Source organism: Aulonocara stuartgranti (assembly GCF_965226115.1).
Source record: "Aulonocara stuartgranti genome assembly, chromosome: 13".
Lineage (NCBI taxonomy): Eukaryota > Metazoa > Chordata > Actinopteri > Cichliformes > Cichlidae > Aulonocara > Aulonocara stuartgranti.
The window spans coordinates 30,045,177-30,065,901 of NC_138949.1; the positions used below are offsets into that span (position 1 = coordinate 30,045,177).

The 20,725-nt window shown below is 38.8% G+C and overlaps 2 protein-coding genes and 1 long non-coding RNA gene across 6 annotated transcripts; 1 reads left to right on the top strand and 2 right to left on the bottom strand.

The window, feature by feature from the left end:
* Window positions 1–1,756: 1,756 nt before the first annotated feature.
* Window positions 1,757–5,829, bottom strand: LOC309720703. The gene is made up of 4 exons (XR_014280558.1): window positions 5,746–5,829; window positions 3,074–3,162; window positions 2,529–2,589; window positions 1,757–2,179 (listed from the first exon to the last, which is right to left on the bottom strand). It is a non-coding gene; the product is annotated as an uncharacterized lncRNA (long non-coding RNA).
* A 4,051-nt stretch (window positions 5,830–9,880) lies between these two features.
* On the top strand, window positions 9,881–14,039 carry LOC309720501 (uncharacterized protein). Of its 4 annotated transcripts, none has more exons than XM_082557504.1 (12): window positions 9,881–9,906; window positions 10,209–10,294; window positions 10,443–10,475; window positions 10,572–10,661; window positions 11,073–11,341; window positions 11,454–11,556; window positions 11,812–11,914; window positions 11,994–12,046; window positions 12,156–12,234; window positions 12,456–12,952; window positions 13,152–13,345; window positions 13,454–14,039. In XM_082557504.1, exons 1-12 carry the CDS (start codon window positions 9,900–9,902, stop codon window positions 13,596–13,598), a joined length of 1,659 nt encoding a protein of 552 aa, XP_082413630.1. In that variant the 5' UTR covers window positions 9,881–9,899; the 3' UTR covers window positions 13,599–14,039. The 4 variants fall into 4 exon arrangements, with proteins under 4 accessions (XP_082413630.1, XP_082413631.1, XP_082413629.1 ...); XM_082557505.1 differs by lacking the exon at window positions 9,881–9,906 and having other exon boundaries at window positions 10,049–10,294; window positions 11,073–11,144; window positions 11,253–11,341; XM_082557503.1 differs by lacking the exon at window positions 9,881–9,906 and having other exon boundaries at window positions 10,049–10,294.
* A 1,141-nt stretch (window positions 14,040–15,180) lies between these two features.
* On the bottom strand, window positions 15,181–20,206 carry LOC309720500 (uncharacterized protein). The gene is made up of 6 exons (XM_082557502.1): window positions 20,078–20,206; window positions 18,288–19,197; window positions 17,923–18,019; window positions 17,439–17,549; window positions 16,824–16,990; window positions 15,181–16,491 (listed from the first exon to the last, which is right to left on the bottom strand). The coding sequence occupies exons 2-6, from the start codon at window positions 19,193–19,195 to the stop codon at window positions 16,029–16,031; spliced, it is 1,746 nt and encodes a 581-aa protein (XP_082413628.1). The 5' UTR covers window positions 19,196–19,197; window positions 20,078–20,206; the 3' UTR covers window positions 15,181–16,028.
* Between the last annotated feature and the right edge of the window lie 519 nt (window positions 20,207–20,725).

Consider the following 20,725-nt stretch of genomic DNA (forward strand, 5'->3'; position numbering starts at 1 on the left):
GAAGCTCATAATATTATTAGCAAATATTGATTTGATCCGAATAATAAATAAATATATATAAATTACTGACAGATGAATGGTAAAAATGGTAAATGGCCTGTATTTGTATAGCGCTTTACTAGTCCCTAAGGACCCCAAAGCGCTTTACACAACCAGTCATCCACCCATTTACACACACTGGTGATGGCAAGCTACATTGTAGCCACAGCCACCCTGGGGCGCACTGACAGAGGCGAGGCTGCCGGACACTGGCGCCACCGGGCCCTCTGACCACCACCAGTAGGCAACAGGTGAAGGACACAACGACCGAGACTGTCCAAGCCGGCGCTCGAACCCGCAACCTTCCGATTACAAGGCGAACTCCCAACTCTTAAGCCACGATCGCCCAATCTTTGAATCTATTTCATATCAACTCACCTAAATGACAAAATATATCAGCTGAGACTGAAGAAGTCACTTGGATGATGACGAAACATTTCTCCCACTGAAAACGCTACGTCCAGATGAAGCGAATCAACTTTTGGAGATATCATGGCTTGGTGCATTAACTCCACTGGTTGCAAACTGAGTCACAGTGAGTTTAAAACCTTACTAAACACTTTTCTGGTGTGATACAAACTACAGATTGACAAGTTGGTACTGTATGAGCATGCACACCAAGAATGCAGTGCTTGGCTCAACGGTCCCAGTTTGGTTGCAGTAAAAGTTAATCAAGACATTAAGCTCAAATCTTTGTTTAGGTAAAAAGAAAAAAGATCTACTAGCGCTGCTATCAATCCATATTTTTAATGTTGTAAAGCATTCAGTGAAACTTCCGAGTTTCAGCCTTTTACTTTTACTTTTTCTGGATGTTCAAAAGAAATTTCAAACCAGTCCGTTGCAAAAAAAGATCAAATTTAACTCCCCGTGTAATTAACTAACACATATTTGGAGTTAAGCTTTAGGTAAGGTTTTCAAATAATTTTTTCCCCAAGAAAATATATTGTTTAAAATGGTGAGCTGGCATTTAATGACCCCAAGTCGGTTACCTTGCACCGAAAAATAGGAGAATTTTAGTGATTGATGCTTGAATTAATGCTGGTTTCACTTGAGTTGATGAACAGCCATGCCCAGACAATGCAAGTAGCACCTCCTGGCTTCCAGCAAACCTGACAGGTGATGATTCATCTCTTCAGATAACACCTTTCCACAACCCCAGAGTCAAGTGGGTTGGTGTTATTCATTTCCCATGGTGTTCCAGGCAGTTCACTGCCAGAAAAGCATGGCATGCAGCTTTAACTGAAGCTATTTTTGATGCACGTAATAAAAGCCACAGCCCTTCAAGGCATGGTGGCATAGATAAAGGGACTTGTTGACTGTGTTGAAAATGTGGTTTGCCAGAACAAGCAATGTAGTGCCTGCCATTTGTCCTTCTTCATCTCTCTCTCATTGGCTGCTCACTTGTTTCTGCTTGTGCTACTTTTCCAGACACTTTTTAATATAGATTTGGAGACCCATCTCACTTGTACACCCATTATATCATGCTAATGTGGTAAGAAATATGCTGTTTGGTGTCTTCAAAATAAAAGCCTCATCCTGGTTTGATAATCTAATTTATTATAGTCAAGCAGCATTACATTTTTGTTTTTTCACCAGTATGACTAAAAGTGATTAATTGTAGTAAAGCTAAAAGAATAAAGTGATACCATAGATATGAAAGTGAACTCAACAGACCAGTGGCAGACTGCCATCTGAATCACTGGGTCTGGTGGCCTGAGATTCATATTAACCTGTTGTTAACATTTAACTTGTCCAACTTGTCCAAAAAAAGCAAGAATGAGATACTCTCTTGCTCATCTGTCTACAGGCTTTCTGCTTTTGTGGCAGTATCTGTGGTGCACCGTAGTGCACACCAAACATGCACTTTAGTGCATGTATGCAGCCTTGCGGTACAAGCCATACATACCAGCTTCTCGTGCAGTAAATTTTAGTTTGCCACATGAAATGGGCAGAGTGAGAGATGCACAAAGCTGCAACCTGATGCTGAATACTTTACCTGATTTACATTGTTTCAACCTAAACTTATATTAAGTGTGTCTGTGTGTGCATGTGTGATTTAACTTTGCTTACCTGCTGAATATAGATATTCATTTTACCTTTGTAGCCTCTGATTAAATGGAATGATCCTTTTCAAAAAGTGCTGAAAGACACCACAAAAACTCTTGTTGTAGAGAAAGTCGGACACGCTTTTACTTTTTAAAAATTATATTAAATTATATCACTACATTGACAAGAGGAGTTGCCCTCAGCTGGCCAGTGGGCCAATGGGTCAACTGGTCCTACAAGCACTGACAGCAGCTCATTCATCCATTTTTATTGCTGACACTGTATTACCCAATCAAATCTCTTAACACCCCACCCCTACCTTCGTTGTGTAGAACAGAGTTTAGTGTGAAAGAAGTGGTGAAAAGGTGGAACTGAAAAGATAAGAGATAAAAAGAAACTAAAAATAAATGCAGCACAAGGTGTCAAGTTAACTGACATGTTACCTGAGATTGTTGCTAGCACCAGCAGTGGAAAAGTGCAGGAGGAGGGGCCACGACCGCAACCCTAGAGACGAAGAGACGGAGAAGTTTGACCTGCTTTGACCTTGAGCCACTGCTAAAGTGTAGTTTTTAATTGTCACATGATGCAGTGCAGTGCAACTGAACTAACCCAACACCACCAGGACTTGTTAAGTCCAGTAGAAGAACTATTTTGAGATGAACTTTTTTCTTTTTTTTAAGTCAGCCTCAGCTGGTCATTACAGGAATTGCTGTTTCTTGACACTTCCTTCTACTCATTTTTCAATCCACAAAGTTTGGCAGTTTAAGAACATCATGATTGATAATTACATTAATTACAATAAATTCTGTACCGTGACACGCATATTTCACAGGCAGCTGTCTAATAATTTAACACAAACAACAACAAAACAATTCCAAAATGTTAGGCACTAGTAGAGAAATGATACTAAGTATGGAAGTGTATATAATTTGGAAAAGATTTGGTGCCATATTAAATGTTCTGCAGAAAGCACTGAATAAAGACTTACATTGGAAACCTGAAATAAGAGGAAGCTGGTTGGTCTGCGTCGCCGGTTCCGCCCATTTTTACCTCCACCGTGTTTTCCTGGCTCCCTACCTGAAGGAAACAAAACACTCTGAATCAGCATGGAACAAAGGGATGCAAGATGTGTGTGTTGTTTACCTGCAGTCCTCTCTGAATGGCCCATGCATGCATTTGTATGGCCAAAAAGTTTGGGTTCCTGTCTTGATGCAAAGGAAGGAAGAGGTACAAAACATTAAAAGTTGAATGTATTTTGGCTGATAAGCCATCAGGATGTGCTGGCATAACACTTTACAAGAGCCTCTGCCGTCAGCTCCCATTGCTTTAATGACTGGGAAAAATTCTGTCATCATTTGTTTGAATTATGGGAAAACACTGAGCTAAATAAATGCAACAGGAATATTCCAAAGACTTTTGTTTGGTAATGGTTGTTTAAGTATATAATCTGCTTGCGAATCAGATTATCCTGTGGAGTTCATGTAAAAAAGATGGACATAGCTAGCAGGTTTGAAAAGAGAGGCCAACATGGAAATTTCCCCAAACCTGCAAACTCAGTGAGATCCCACTTCTTAATTACTTCCCAAATGAGGTGTTGTCTCAGTTATTTGCACTATCAGATTATGTCTGGTTATTGAAGCCTTAGAGGGTACAGCAGAAACATTCAGTCAAGGCTCAAAAAACTCGCATCACCACAAGCGTGACATGTGAATCATACATCTGCGTCAGATCTATACCATAACCAGAACCCCATTTTAACCCTACACCACAACCTTCTACATAATCTTATGTGCACCTCCCAAGAAATGTAACTACATGGTTGACACAACGACTTGAATGGTGCGGAATATATGTATTCATAGCTGCTATAGTCAGCTGCTGTGTAGGTGTAGCACTTAGAGGAAGCTGAATATGTGGTGGTGTTTGTCTCATCCTACCTGAAAAACTTCCATTACTTGTGGCTTTGTGGTTTAGTTTATCCTCAGCATTGTGACCTGAATGTGGCAGAACCACTCTCACCAGGGAAGCAAAAATGTGGCGAGACAATAAGTCTATAATTGCCTTTCTGTACCCGTTTTGGTCTGTTTGTGTGGATCTGTCAGTATTTCCCAGTCAAATAGAGGATGTGCGTCATAATGCAGCATAAAAACACAGCAACAAAAGCACAACAACAAAGGTAAAGCTTTGAAAAAGGCTTTCCATGCAACAGGAAAGTAGATCAGACTGTCATCAAAAGGTTTTTAATAGCATGTGGAACATTAATGGTGGAAAGTATGCCCATCTTGAGTTTGCATTTAAAATCAGGTGGAACAAAGCCAAGTATATTAAAATGATAAAGTACAATTCATTACAGTTCATTTGTTAAACTGTACAGACAGATAGAAAACAAAAGACACAAAAAACACCAGCTGTCTTAATGAAACTGGGCCACCACATTCCTCCACAACAGGCAAACTGGTGTTCTGGTGATGGTGATGTTCACTTTGTTTCTGTTTTGATAATTGTGGTGCTGGTGTACAGCACGGTCAGTCTTCTACATTTGTGCTGACGTTAATGCCCGAGAAGGTTTAAAACTCTGCAGAGTTACTGATTTTGGTGACTTTTACTTACTATGCACATTCACACTCCGGGACCTCACTTTGTAACTTCGGTCTGTCACTTCACGCCTGAGATTCCTAAATGCTTCCACCTTACAATGTAAGTCCCAGATCTTCTATTGGTGAGTTTCAATCTAGTGATTCAAGATCACTAGATTGAAACTCAGTCAGATCACAGCATATACTTCAACAATCCATACATTTTCTGATGTTTATCTGGGTATGGGTCGCGGGGCAACACTTTAAACAGCCACGTACTCCAGCTATTTTGGTGAGACATTGAGGCGTTCCCAAGCAATCTCAGAGAGATAATCTGTCCAGCATGTCCTGGGTCTACCCTGAGGCGTACTTTCAGTTGAACATACCTAAGACACCCTTACCTAGGAAGCGCCTGGGAAACACCCTAGGCATCCCAGACAGATACCTAAATCACCTCAACAGCCCCTCCCAAATTACCAAATTCCTTGTCCTATGTTTAAGGGAGAAATGCGGTGAGGAAAAGGATTAATATCCCTTTTTTTAACGATACTATTCATTGGCCATGCAAGTAAAGTTTCTGCAACAGCACAAAGAAAGCTGCCAGGTGCTCCTAGTGTAGGATTAGAGTTTTTCCTTTAATTTTTCACCTGGTGTGTGTTGCCTCAGCTTGGCCAAAAGTTAGAGTTAAGTAGGAGTTAAGACGACTTTGTCTCAAACAGAACACTTTTTAAAAAAAAAACTTTTATGCAAATGTTAGTATTGTGTAATTATTGATTTCAAAGTGTGTGTGTGTGTGTGTGTGTGTGTGTGTGTGTGTGTGTGTGTGTGTGTGTGTGTGTGTGTGTGTGTGTGTTTAACAGGAACAGCAGTCTTGTTATTTATTTATTTTAAGTAAATGTTAATAGTCAGACGATTAATCATTTTCATGAGGTAATCACATGGAAAACAGTCTGCAAATATTAAGATTGAGTAGAAACACTTACTTTTAAGCTAACCTGAACTATGACAACAGAACGCTTAACGCCAAACTTTAACATTAGGCTAAACCTGAATCCCCAAAACAAACTGAAACCCGCAGATTTACCTTGTAACATTTCTCCTTTGATCCCGTGCTCACAAAGATGGTGCTGCAAGAGTACACACAGCGAGCGAGGAAGACGGAGGGACCAGCAGCACAGAACAGGCTGTTACAGAATGTTCTTCAATTAAAATGTTTGAAACTGCTAAATGGTCTTGAACTGAGCACTCGATTGGCTCCAGACCAACTCAAACACAAGAATACACACGTGAGCGCGCACAAAGTTGCTTGTGCAAACTCAAATCATCTGGTAAACAGTCCCGCCTGCCACAGTAACATTTTAACAAGGATGAGTACACTACATGATAAAAGTACACCAGCTTTGAAAAATGTGACACAGCTGGCTGTCAACCAGACGTGGAATGTAAGCAACTTTATTTAATGTGGTGGGTATTTACAATGCAGTTTTAATGTGCAAAACACACCATTATTTATAGTTTTGGAGCTTTACTTGTTTTTAGATGAAGTGAACATTAATTCCACATTATAATCTTTCAACTGATCTGAGAGGATGATGTTTAAATATGTCAGGTTGAAGTTCAGCAAAGCTGTGCCACATGTACCTCTGTGACATGTCATATTTTTGAACCGTTAAATACATTTGAGATGGTTTTCACTAGCTGGGACCACATCCTCATTTTAGGTTTGACAGCATTTCTAGTGGACAATGGCAGATGGCTTGAGCATGAGTTGAGGCTGTGGTTTGGGGAAGGCCTCAGAGGGGACTGGCAGCGTCTACTGGGCCGGGCAGATCCCCATGTACTAATGAGAAGTGAATATATTAAAAAAGTGAGGTAGGGTGGGGCATGAAAATGAGAGCAGCTTGTTGTGCCAAGGAGGGGGACACATATAGACAGTTCTCTGTCTACAGGAAAAAGCCATTTGCCTGCACTGTCCTTATGATACAGTTGAATAGCATATGATTTGTTTGGGGTTTTTTTAATTTTTTTAATTTTATTTAGGACAGTTCTGATTTCTATTACTTTTCAAACATTATGACAGTCAAAAGGAATATTCTTCAAAAAAAGAAATTCAGACATAACTATGTGTTATCCTCAGTTATCTGACTTGACACCACAGGTCAGCCCACAGCAGCAGTGCTCCAAGCTTCAGACTCAGACATTCTGAACCACACCAGCGTAAGGGAGTGCTTTAACAGTCATCAGCAGGATGTGGTTAAGGGATAAGGGTAAGGGATATTGTCATGTCTATTTTTGCTGAGGTCATGGTGGTTTGAATGTTTTGTAAAAACCGGTATGTGATAGATATCTAGAGAATACATCAAAAATAATTACATCGAAAAGGTAGGTTTTATCTAAAAAGATGTTTAACTGGGGGGGGATCACATTTTTATCATGTACTCCAACAAAAACAAAAAAGATGATTCAGTTGGTGAAGAATGTCAAACTTATCTATATCACACGTACTAGGTTTCAGCTTCTGTTAACTATTTATAGATGTAAGCTTGTCACTTTTTTTAGGTACACCTCTTCAACTGCAAATATCTAACCAGCCAATCATATGGCAGAAACTCAGTGCAATTAGGTATGTCGATTTGGGCAAAACAATCTGCTGAAATTCAAACCAACCATCAGAATGGGGAAGAAGGCTGAATTAAGTGATTCTGAATGGGGCATGGATGTTGGTGCCAGACAGAGTGGCCTGAGTTTCAGAGAAGGTGATTTCCTGCACAACTACCTTTAATATTTACAGAGATCAGTCTGAAAAGGAGAAAATATCCGGTAAGCAGCAGTTCTGTGGGTGAAAATATGTTGTTGATGTCAGAAGAGAATGGCCAGATTGCTATAAACAGATAGGAAGGCAACAGTAACAGAAATACCACCTCCTGCTACCAGGATGTGTAGAAAAGAATCCCTGAATGCACAATAGCAAACACATGGCAGCAGCAGAAGACCATACTGGTGCAGCTGATCATAGGAAACCGAGACTGAATATCAAATGTGGACCACAGACGATTGGGCAATCACTGTCCGGTTTGGACGATCTGATTTCCTCGTGTCAGCATTGTTCCCACATCATCATAATTAATGTTGTTCCAGGTTCAACATTGCAAGTGACCAATCACCTTCTTGTGACGTCATTCCTTTGCGACTTCGAAATACCCGCCTTCGATTATTTCGAAATACAAGTGAAGAAGCGAAAAACCGCCGCCTGTCCGCCGAATTTGAAGTCAATTTAGGATACTTTCCTTTAATAAACGGTAAGCATTATACATATGTTCCTCTAGTGATGGGCAGATGAAGCCCCATGAAGCACTGAAGCTTTTCATCCAATTGGTTCACCCCAACGCGAAGCTTCATGAAGCTTCATTTGCTCTAGCAGGACGTAAAAATAATAGCTGGCATGAATTTGAAGAGTGTGGCATTTTGCACACAGCCTGTAAATGTCAACAACAAAAGGAGTGTGTAAAACATGTATATTGTAGTGATGGCAGTATACTGTGTATATTTATAGTGGCAGTATGGGAAATGATTATTTGGAAATGCTTGAAATGGAAATGATCATTTACTGTGAGGTGAGGTGTGGTTGGGGTGTGGACAGTGGTTGTGCTTTTGTAACGTTGAGGTATGGACAGCTACACAGTCCTGCCTGTTCACATTTTATTCTGTAAAAACTAAATTTTCACTGCTTTTATGACCTTTTTAGTGGGGAGAACATAGCTAGGATTTAATGATTTAACAAATCTTTTGAATCCTTTGTCCTCCACAATGCTAAATGGCTGGGAGTCCTCAATCACCATGCTGACCAGGTCTTCATCTATTTGAGATTGTTCTCCTGAGGAAAGACAATAAAGATAAAGCACAAATATAAATATCACATACGTAACTTATAACAGTTGTATAATATTGTTATATCATTTAGTAACATTACTGCATCCTATATTATCATTGCATTTGATGGCTCACCTGGTCTTGCTCCACAATCGGTGTCCCCCTTATTCTCATGCAAAGCTCTGTAGTGCCTAAGCATGGATAAGGTGTTGTTGTTGTTATATCCCAGCTCCCTGGCACATAGAAAACACTTCACCTTGTACAAAAGTCAAGACAGCTCAACATAAATTGTATTGCACCATCAGTATCATGAAAATACATCTTCTGTAGAAATTTACATACCTTGTTGGGAGGAATAAGATCAAAATGTTCCCACACAGGGGAGGACATCCTCCTCTTCTTAGCTGGCTCCATTCTCTCCTGACTTTCTCTCCTCACTCTCATAAACCTCCAAACGGTCTCCAAACTCTCACTAACCGCAACTCTCCATCAAACACCCACATTTTTGAATGAAGTCTGAGGGGTTTATATCGCTGTCATATCTCGCGGCAAAGTTCGAACCACTTCATGAACCAGTCACGTGGTACAGCCGGGCAGCGAGGCTTCGGACGTCATCATTTTCAGCTCCTCCCATAAATGAAGCAAGCCTCGATACGCGCTTCGCGGAAACGCCCCCTCCATTACTCGACACACGCTCCGAAGCCTCGATACAGAACGTCCCATCACTATGTTCCTCACTTGGCTTGCTGTTTGTTTGCTAGCGATAGGCTACTTGACGACAGCATTAGCTAACCAGTGTTCTCTAGACCAGCGTTCCCCAACTTTTTGGGTGTTTCGTGGCCCGGGGGTTGGGTCAGGCAAAATTGCAGTAGCTTCCCTGATCATTTTACAAACATAAGTGAAGAGAATCTGGACTAAAAGGCCTAGACTTATGGTTGTGTGCTGAATCTATGAATCAAACTATCACCTGGAAACATAATTAACTGGTCCATAGCTGTGAAACTGGACATGAGTTCTTGATTCTATGGAGATTAACAGTAATCCAGAAATTTACAAATTTGTCCTGGTACATCGCGTAAATGTTGTCCCAGGGACATCGCGTAAATGTTGTCCCTGGGACATTGTGTAAATGTTGTCCCTGGGACATCATGTAGAATTTGCCCTGGGACATCGTGTAGATGTTGTCCCTGGGACATCGTGTAAATGTTGTCCCTGGGACATCGTGTAGATGTTGTCCCTGGGACATCGTGTGATAGCTTGTAAATAATGGAATGAAAATTATTGATTGTTATTAACTTGTGAAAAAGAAGTGTAACAAATCCACATGTTATGTTCTTACACCCTTACAGAAACTGTGACTCCTTCACAATGTCAGGTAAATGTCAACTCATGTTGAATAATCAACCAATCAAGCCTTTTATTATCACATGCAATGTTACACGTACAACTGCAATGAAAATTTCACCCCCTTCTGACCATACATATATTGCTTAAACATCACATTGGGAAGACAGGTCGGAAACAGTTAGGAAGGTCAGAAAACAATTTAATTAATAGATGAGGAGGAGAAAAAAGAACTACAACCAGACAAAGCTCCTAGAAGACTGAAATGGATGATGGTTGCAGCATGCAAAAAGAAAATGATATCTGTTGACTACAGCATATGCTTTCTCACAGATTACCTTGTGGGAGTAGCTGGACCAAACTCTATTGGTATTTCAAGTTTGAAATCCCTGTTTGACCAGACTAACATTTCAGATGAGGTACCTCTTGACATAAAAATCCTTTTATGTTGTCATAAAACTAATGTTAAATTCTGCTTTAAATACACTTTATTGTACAATTTACTTAATGAATCGTATTCCTTAGTTCTGTTTTTATTTATATGTATTTATTTATTTGTTTTATAAGGTAATAGATGGCCTAATCTATTTGCAGTGTGAGGTATGTTGAAAAGCTTGTTTGATCATAATGACATAGCATGTTTACGTTTTTTGTAATGTATTTGAAAACATAGGTGTATTTATGTTATTTTTATAGAATTTCCCTCACATTTATCCAATACCAAGCCAAATCACTGGAAAAATTTTGGATGGGTCCACAAGAGCACAAAGTGCATACTTTTTGAAGGTATGACTTGGACTGTGGTAACTATGTTCTTATCACAAAGGGTTTATAAGTTGCCACTATAAACAAACAGCATTTTCCAAAATTGAAGCCTTGTCAGAAGAACCTGAAAAATACCTTTCTGAAACCTTTTCTGTGTAAAGACTTGTTCAAAAGCAATGCACACAGATTAAAACATTTCTGTCTTGGCCAACTGATAAAGAACACCAAAAATTGAGTGGTGCGTGTTGAGTCTGTGGTCTTGATTTGTTTTGTACACACTATAGAAATTAATTAATGTAAACCAAAAATGACACTTTCTATATGTTTGTGTATCTGCAGAATTAATTACAAGTCTCACCTGACAAGCTTTTGCAGTTTTGCAGTGTCATTCTTGACAGAAAAACATACTTGTCACATTATTTTTATTTCCAGAAAAACATCTTTCAGATGTATGAGAAATTGATTGGAGCCTGTCTGGAAAACGGCAGCCACTGGACCTTGTTTGTAAGTTGCACAGATTTTGCACTCTCTCTAGTGCATGATACTTTTCAGTGTCCCTCATTAGGAAAGCTCAAGGCCCAAGCCTACCATATCCATCTTTTTACAAAACAGTTTTGTGACATACCCAAGAGGACCATAGTCTATATGAATTCATTTGGCGAGTCGGAGGTCAGAAAAAGTGCGGTGTTGAAAAACTGGAGGTAATTAATTAACATATTTAACATAACATATTTAATTTAATTGAAATCATTACCGAACGTGGTTATTGATTTCTCTATATGCTTTTTATTTGTAATAACTGCGATCTCTCAGCTCATTTGCTTCAGCAAGAGGCTGCGCTGGAGAGTGGACCTTGTCACATGTGAGCCACCCACATCAACAGGATGGGAACTCATGTGGAGTGCATGTCATAATGGTACTGAAAACTATAGCTTTAACCTATATAAGTAATGTTTACATTTTTGCCTATTCAGTTTTTAAAGCCTTAGAGGCAGGATGGTAAAATCTCAATTTTTTTTGTAGATTGAACCATTTCAGCAGTAATGCTTTGCTTTGGTTGCTCTGTTTTTTTTTTTTTTCTCGGGGGGGGGGGGTTAAAAACAAACAAACATTTCTTTGTTAATCTAATTCTTTTTGTTCTTTTTTTTTTTTCTTCTTCGTCAATTATTAGTTTGCCCAATCTCTCATTGACGGTAAAACACAAGTGGAGGAGTACAACACTGAAATCACAAAGCTCAGGTCCCGACTTTGCCACTACTTATTTTCCTCAATAGGTAAAGATAAAATTAGCTGCCTTCTTTTTCTCTAACATTGGAAAATGTAACTTGTACTTAAACAAATTATATTTTGCAGATCGAACTAGGAAGTGCAGTCAGTGCTGGTGTGTGATTGCAGCCAAAGACCGGGTACACTATGACATGTCCTTAGCCATATAGATTGTTTATTTAATGGACTTTGTTCATTTGTTTTTTGTTTGTTTATTTCTTCTTCTTTTTTTTTTTTTTTAATTCACAGGTGCAGTGCCAGAAATGTGGTGCATACAAGCACATGCGTTGTTCAAAGTCTGTTTGTGGCATCTGTATCTTCTGTGAGAGTAAGTCACAATATAACTAAACAATGTCCAAAAATGTTTAAAGTGAAATTTTTTTTCGTAATTTTGCCTTTGCACACCAGGGCTGTGTAATTAAAGTGGACGTTTCAAGATCCAGTTTTTACACAAAACTATTTTAGACATAACTGTGTCGTATTGTGGGGATTTCTCTTCACAATTAAATTGATATAGTGCTGTTTATATCATTCTTCTTTATGTAACAGCACAGTGCAGCACAGCAGAGGGAAAGGAGTTGTGCAGCATAGTGGGTGGCTATACAGGAGGAGCAATAGAAGTAGCCAGTGAAGAATGTCATCAGGGAAAGCATCAGGCAGCGAATGACAAAGGAAAAGTTCCTAAGGGAGAGAACATCTGCAGCAAATCGACAAGTAACAGTGAGATAGGAAGACTGACAGTCAGAGATGAAGGTACACAGACTGAAAGAGATGAAGGTACACAGACTGAAGACAACGAAAAAGAAGCAGAAGTATACGGCACAAGTCTGAGTACAGATAATGCTGCTGCTGATGATGTTGACAGGATCGATGCAGATACAGAATTCCAAACTGATTCAGAAGGAACTAGTACAGTTTACAGAGTGCATGGTCGCTTATCTGTACCAAGCTCAAAAAAGAAAACCTACACAATAACAGAAGACGAGATCAAGCGCAGAATCAACGCAGAGAACATGTCAGTTCATGTTTTCAGAGGTTTGATTGGGGTAGATATACATTTCGTGATTTTGATGTCACCTGAAATAAATCCGGGTTACTCGTATCAATGAAGTGACAATGTGGCTGGAAATTGTGCATTTGCTGCAACATATACACAATTACACCATGTAAACAAAAGCATTTAACTTTGTGCGCGTGTGTGTGTCTCTCTCTGCTCTTTTGGTGTTTGCACTTTTTCTTTTTTAGGGCCGTAAAGCCAAACTGCCCGCAATGATTCTTGACAGGCCTAAGAAGGCCAAAACTAAAGTAACAGTGTTTAGTGTTCTGAGTGAAGAGGAGGCTGGGGAGCTAGCCCTCGGGTTTGCCGGAAGATTGGCCTGCGATGTCACAACAGACATGGTCTGTAAAGGCATCGACCATTCAAGTGCTGATATGACAAAGTAAGTTAGTAAAACAATATGAAAGTTGTATCTTTTTTGGTATTATTTGTCATTTCCCCATATTTGGGTTATTGGTGTAACATTGTTAATCTTACTTTCTAATAACAGACAGACTCTTCTCAAAATCCAACACAATCTTAAACATGAGCTGACTGATTCCTCAACCTTCAGTTTGCTGACACACACCTTTGGCCCCGCTGCACTGGATTCTGTCATTTCATTCCTGTGTGAAAAACTTGATCTTGTCTCTTAAATAATGAAACCTTTTGTGACTTTTGTTTGTTCTGTAAATCAGAATCTTGAAAATTGTTCATTGTTGTTCTAAGTTTGTGTTAACTATTTGGCAAAAATGATTGGTTCCTAATCCAAACAGCATAATGACTGTTCTAACACATATCTTAAAAATGCTACAAAGAAAGAAAATTATCACATATGTTTCAATATGAATGTAATTGTGTCACACTCGGTTTGTAGTAGCTTTCCTGTTTTATTTTGAGTTTTGGTATGTTTACACTGTTATTTTTATTTCCCGTGTGTTCGTCTTCCCTTATTAGTTTTACTGTATTTAATTAGTCTGATTTAATAACTTATAATTATTTACTTTCCAGTGTGTATATATGCTCCTCGTTTGGATTATTGTTTGTTTGAGTTCTGCCTGTCTTTTCTATTAAAGATTTGGACTTTTGGACTATTAGTGGACCTCGTAGGTTTTTATTCTGTTCAATTGGTAATTGACTGGGTTTAATTTAGTGGCCTGGAAAACAGGCCGGAGGGGTCTGGTCATTTTAACCCCCTAAGACCCGAAATCTTCCATGGCATGCATTTTTAATTTCTCTTTGATATTTGGGCCGATTGGAACCCGATGAATGTAAAAAGAAAGAATTACCAGGTTTTGTTTTTTTTACTTAATTTTTGTTTCTGAGAAAAATGAGAGCCACATATGAGGACATTAATTTGAAATTTTGATAGAACAGTTGCAGTATAATGTCCTCATAACTGTATATCAGGCACTTGTTGATCAAGATTTAGTATTTTGGTCTAAATAACCCAAAATGTGATGTCCACATGTGTGGACGCCAGGCTGGAGTAAAGTGTTAGAGCTATTTATACCTATGTAAACTTTCATACACTGGTTTTTACCTGTCTTGTTTCAGAAAGGTTTAAAAGGGTAATGTCCACAGTTTATTTGTTTATTTATTTGTTTGAATTCAACATATTTTATTAAAGTAATTGAGCTTGAACACAGAAAAACCTGAATCAAATAATCATAAAATCAAATCACTTGCACTATACTGAAGTCTAATCTACTCTGAGCTAATGCCGATTTCCAACACTAATGATCGGGTGAAGGAGAGAGATGAGGGTGTGCACGGCCACTGGTGCTCTTATCCCTGTTCTTTGTGATACAATCCAACAGGAAAGCAGTCAAACCCTTGGACATTAGCCAAGTTAACGTTCACAAATATATACACACAGAGGAACTCTGAGCCCCAATGTCAGCATTAGCACAAACATGCCACTTCATACCAAATCTCAGTGTGAGGTCAGGTGTTAGTCTCATTCCATTATTCTGGCTATATTTTCTTACTCATTACTATTAAATTTATACTTAAGACTAACTATTAACAAAATCACACCCCAATAACTCTGTTATTACACTTTGTATTTAATCATAAAAAGGCTGGATGTTGAAACCTTTTACTTCTATTTTGTATGAGCCAGGATTCTCAACAGCTGATACTCTATGTCCAAAAAGTGACAGGTATCGTTTTATGGAGCAAAAAACTTAAGAGCGCATATTTTATAAATAATACCAACAATTACAAATGCAGACCTTTAATAGTAATAAGTAATCCTTTATTTATAATGCATAGCAATATAAAAATAGTAACATATGAAAATATTACAATGGGCACAGATGAATTTGTATCAAAAACAGCAACCAAGCCAAAGTAATGAATAACACACATAAATAACAACTGCTTGAGAGACCAAACAATTTCTTTTCATCTGTTCCTTGGCAGAAAGTTAAGACAGCTATTCAGCTTTAGGTTTCAATAAACAGAAGTAATGGATGCAGTCCCTTTGAAATGTCACACAAAAGTCTACTTGTGCATATACTTAGCTTTAACTCTTCTCTTTTTTGTTTTGTAGTCCAAAAGGTTTTCATTTTCTCCAGAGGATGTCTCTCTTTCAGTGGTTATCGACTGTTCACATTCATTTTCACAGACTGTTGGAATGTCGATGCTGGCCGAACATTTCTTGCTAGAATACAATGGCCTAATTTTGCGTGCATTATCTGTCATCTTTATTTCGTACTGGCATATACTTTTGCCTACTTGTTTTGTTTTTAAGACATTTGTATGCAGTTCATCTATCATTGCAGTAATGCCCTCTGGAATGAATGCCCACTGTTTAACTGTGTCTAAAACAGCATTTAGTTTTCCAACCGCATCTTCTGTGCATTTTTTGTCTGTGCTTTCAACTACAGGAGTGTCATTCAAAGTTGATAGAGGACTTTTCAGAGAGTTTTTCATTTGTTTAAAATGGCTACAAGCCACCTTCAGGCAAGCACATGTGTTATAGTGAGAGAACGTACAACAAGTGCACTGAAGTGTTTCAGCCGATGCAAAAAAAACACAGATTTCCAAACAAACTTGGCATTTTTATCACTTTCAAGTCCTCACAGTGTACAAAGTAATGCCTTTCTTTCACTGCAATTCTTGCCAAGGTCTGTTTCCATGTTTGGATAGATGTCATTGTCAGCCTCTGCTAATTTTGCAAGTAACACTAGATGCTTGCAAAGAAGTCCTCGTAAGCCATATGTACAGTTGCAGTAGGACTCAACAGGGCAGACATCATACACCATGTCTTCTCTTGACTCAGATGGGACTTGATATGCATTAACTCCATGGCTGTTCTTGACTGTAATTTTAAGAGCCCAACCACTTTCCATCAGTCTTGAAGCAGAGTCTGAAACTTGAGACAAGGTGTCAGCAAACCTGTTTTTCATGCAGCCCACATCTTGCAGGGTTTTTATGACTGAGAAGTAGTCGTCGGCCTTCCCTAGGAGCACTTCAATCAGATCATCCAGACGCCTATTCTTGTAGCCAGATAAAAACTGGTATTTCAGGCGGTGGAAAAATCTGAAAAACAGTTATTTGAAATGATTAGTAACTGTAATTGAAGGAATTTAAAGTTTTAATCAAGACTGTATTATTTTTTAAAAAATTGGAATACCTATTGCACACGTCTTTTATAAAGGAATGGTCTGTGCCGGTTTAGCTGATTTAGGCAAATCCACCTACTCTGTTTTTTGTTGTGATAACATAAAAAACGCTGCTAGAATTTAAAGGATTTGCCTAAAACCTGTTCTGGCAATGACATGACGAACCTACTCAGTTTAGCCTCTTGGATTAAAGCATAATATCTTTTTTTCAGCAATACAATTGAATGAGGTCAAAATAATAAATCATACCTTTCAATCACATTGTTTGTTTCAGAACGAGCGTGACTGAAGCGACGGCCGTAGTCACACCACATGTGGCCAATGCCTTCCCAGTGCTTCTGAAAATACTGGCACACCAAAGGGTATTGCTTAAATGTCTGGCAGAACTCTGCTGATGTGGCTTTAAAGTCGTCCTCCTAAGAGAATTGGATGCAACAGAATATATTTCAATCCATTTAACAGACCTATTGAAATCTTTAATATTATGTATTGAAGCCCTTTTCCTTTTATTGAATAACATTAAGAATTTTAAGTTATTAATAATATGTCGTGTTTTTGTATTAAGAAGCAATTATTTCTTCTCTTACAATGGCTAAGAAGGAACACTAAACCTATAAGCATATTTGGTTTCAGCATCTGTCTGTGAAAGAATCCCACTCACAAGTTCTACTGCACAGTGGGTGACACAATGATGTTCTGCACAGCTTAAGTACTTGTTTTGATAAGCAAGATAAGAAGCCAGTTTTAGAAATTGTTTCAAAAATCTATTTTGTATCTCTCTGTAACTTTTTTTAGCAACTGAAAGTTATTATGCTCTTAGTGTAATCAAGAAATCAAAATGTGAAATAGACAAATTACACTTACAGATGTGCAAGCTTTCAGCTTACAAAAGAAAGAAATGATTTCATTTCTCTTTTGGGTGTTAGAAAGCCCATGGACCCCGGACTCTGATTTTGAAAGCCATCGATTAACAGCCTGTGAATGTAAGAGAAAAAAAGTTAATCTGGAGAGAGAGACAGAGGAGCAGCTGTACAAAAAGCATAAAAGAAAGCTGACGTCCAAAAATAACTTTGTCACTCACTGGACAAGAGGACCTGTGCATTACAGAAATCAACCAGGCAAACATATTTTTAAATGTCAAAAAGAGCTTTGGGAAGCAGCCACCAGAAGATGAGTGCACTGTGGTCTTAAATGGATGGACATAGTCACTCAACATTTTATCCCTTTATATTCATTAACCTGAGTAGGTGAATATCACAATGAGGCAAATCATAACAACAGGACCCTGTTGTAAAAATGTGTTTCAGGTGCATCTTAGACAACGTGAAAAGAAAACAATGTGGTTTACCTGCAAGACATGGTACCAGCATAGAAGGATAGCTGACTCTGGAAAAACCTTCTGCAAAGCATTTATTTCCACAAAGTCTTTGTCAACCATAAATGCTCTACAGAAAAAAAGAAAACACTAAATGAGATTGAACAGTATGAAAATGTTTTTGCTATCTCAAAGCACCACTTCAATGCCAAATTAAACATTTCAACTCACAAGTAGATATATAAAATACTGCATACAGCCTATAGGAATAACTTTAACAACTGGAAAGGAAAGTTTTTTGCAGCCCATGCTGCAGCTATAGCATTAGATTCTGGCATGTTATAACTTTTTTGAAAAGGAATTATTTCAAAATTAATAGCTGTCAATGTATTATTTACCTCGGGGAAGTTGGGAAATGCTCACAAACTATTCCAAGAACAGTTTCCAGGGTTTTCTGACTTTCGTTGCTGACAATAGCATAGGCCACAGGGACTCCATGCCCATGATCATCTCTTACAACAAGTGTGAATAAGGGAAATGAATACTGGTTAACGCAGTGCGTGGTGTCAACAAATACTAACTGTTTTGCATAGTTCTCCATGTTTGATTTCATTACAGGTGTCTGCAAAACAATCATTAGTTCTTGGTCAGATGTGTATGGTTGATAGAAGAGAACATGTTCTTGATGTTTTCCATTAAGTAAGGTATGTACACATTGACTGTCTCCACAGTTAAAGTGCTTCTTCCTCATCATGCAGGTTCTAACACTGTCAATGTCACGTGGTGTGACAAAATGCTCTCTGTTGTGAAGATCTCTGTGTCCATGTTCTTTGGCCCATTTATGACATTCGGTTAGTATGATGGCTGGCTTAGTTCCAAGGGAAAGCAGTTCCTCAATCTTCCTCCTCAAATCACTGGAAATATTGTTGAAATGTGCGTCTTTTGGGTCCGAAGGATCATGCCCATCATGCTTATCATATGTACGCTGCACGATGACTGTGTGGTCTTTCCAACATTTGAGTACTTTAAATGAAACATAGGCCTTACAGCCCACTGCTCTGTAGCTGTTTCGACTTTTTTCCCCAGCTCTGATGCAGTTGAATTTGTAATAGTCTCTTTTCCTGTCTTTACCTGAGGCAACATTTAAACATTTATAATGTCCATGAAGGGTTAATGAGTTCAATTTTTCTAACACAACACTGAATGGGTCCTCCTGGCATTGTGACACATGCACACAAAGTTGTGTGTCTTTTCCAGTTCTTTTTTTTTCGTCATTCAGAACACTTCTTCTAATTATGTCGTCCATTTCTGGTGGAAAAATAGCGAAGGTTTAATTAGTCAATATTCATTAATTCATTTTAACTTGTTTTGGGGTTTTTTGCAATACAATGTAAATATTAAATATAATATTAAAAAAATATATATATATAAAATAATATAAAACAAACAGGGGCTAAAAGAAGCTAAACTTTCATATGGTATGTCTCTGGCAACTTTAACATGATGTCCCAGGGACAACATCTACGCGATGTCCCAGGGACAACATCTACGCGATGTCCCAGGGACAACATTTACGCGATGTCCCAGGGACAACATTTACGCGATGTCCCAGGGACAACATTTACGCGATGTCCCAGGGACAACATTTACGCGATGTCCCAGGGACAACATTTACGCGATGTCCCAGGGACAACATTTACGCGATGTCCCAGGGACAACATTTACGCGATGTCCCAGGGACAACATTTACGCGATGTCCCAGGGACAACATTTACGCGATGTCCCTGGGACAACATTTACGCGATGTCCCTGGGACAACATTTACGCGATGTACCAGGACAAATTTGTAAATTTCTGGATTACTGTTAATCTCCATAGAATCAAGAACTCATGTCCAGTTTCACAGCTATGGACCAGTTAATTATGTTTCCAGGTGATAGTTTGATTCATAGATTCAGCACACAACCATAAGTCTAGGCCTTTTAGTCCAGATTCTCTTCACTTATGTTTGTAAAATGATCAGGGAAGCTACTGCAATTTTGCCTGACCCAACCCCCGGGCCACGAAACACCCAAAAAGTTGGGGAACGCTGGTCTAGAGAACACTGGTTAGCTAATGCTGTCGTCAAGTAGCCTATCGCTAGCAAACAAACAGCAAGCCAAGTGAGGAACATATGTATAATGCTTACCATTTATTAAAGGAAAGTATCCTAAATTGACTTCAAATTCGGCGGACAGGCGAATTGACTTCAAATTCGGCGGACAGGCGGCGGTTTTTCGCTTCTTCACTTGTATTTCGAAATAATCGAAGGCGGGTATTTTGAAGTCGCAAAGGAATGACGTCACAAGAAGGTGATTGGTCACTTGCAATGTTGAACCTGGAACAACATTAATTATGATGATGTGGGAACAATGCTGACACGAGGAAATCAGATCGTCCGTCTGGTTTCATGAGTTTCAATTTCTCCTACAAAATTTGGATGATCAGAATATTTCATAAATGTGAAAGAATGAATCCATCCTGCCTTGTGTGAACAGCTCAGCCTAGTTGTGGTGTTGTAGTGGGGTGGAGGATATTTTCTTGACACACTTTGGGCAACAGCCTGAGTATTGTTGCTAACCATATCTCTTTATGACTACACTGTACCCACCTTCAGCAGGATAACACCCCATGTCAAAGTTCAGATCATCTCAATCTGGTTTCTTGATCATAACAATGCGCTCACTGTACTCTAATAGCATCCATGGTGAGCACATTTCAATCCGATTCAAAACCTTTGGTCTTGAGGTGACTGTTGCAGTGCGATGCCATATAAATAAAAGTGGACATGCATCAT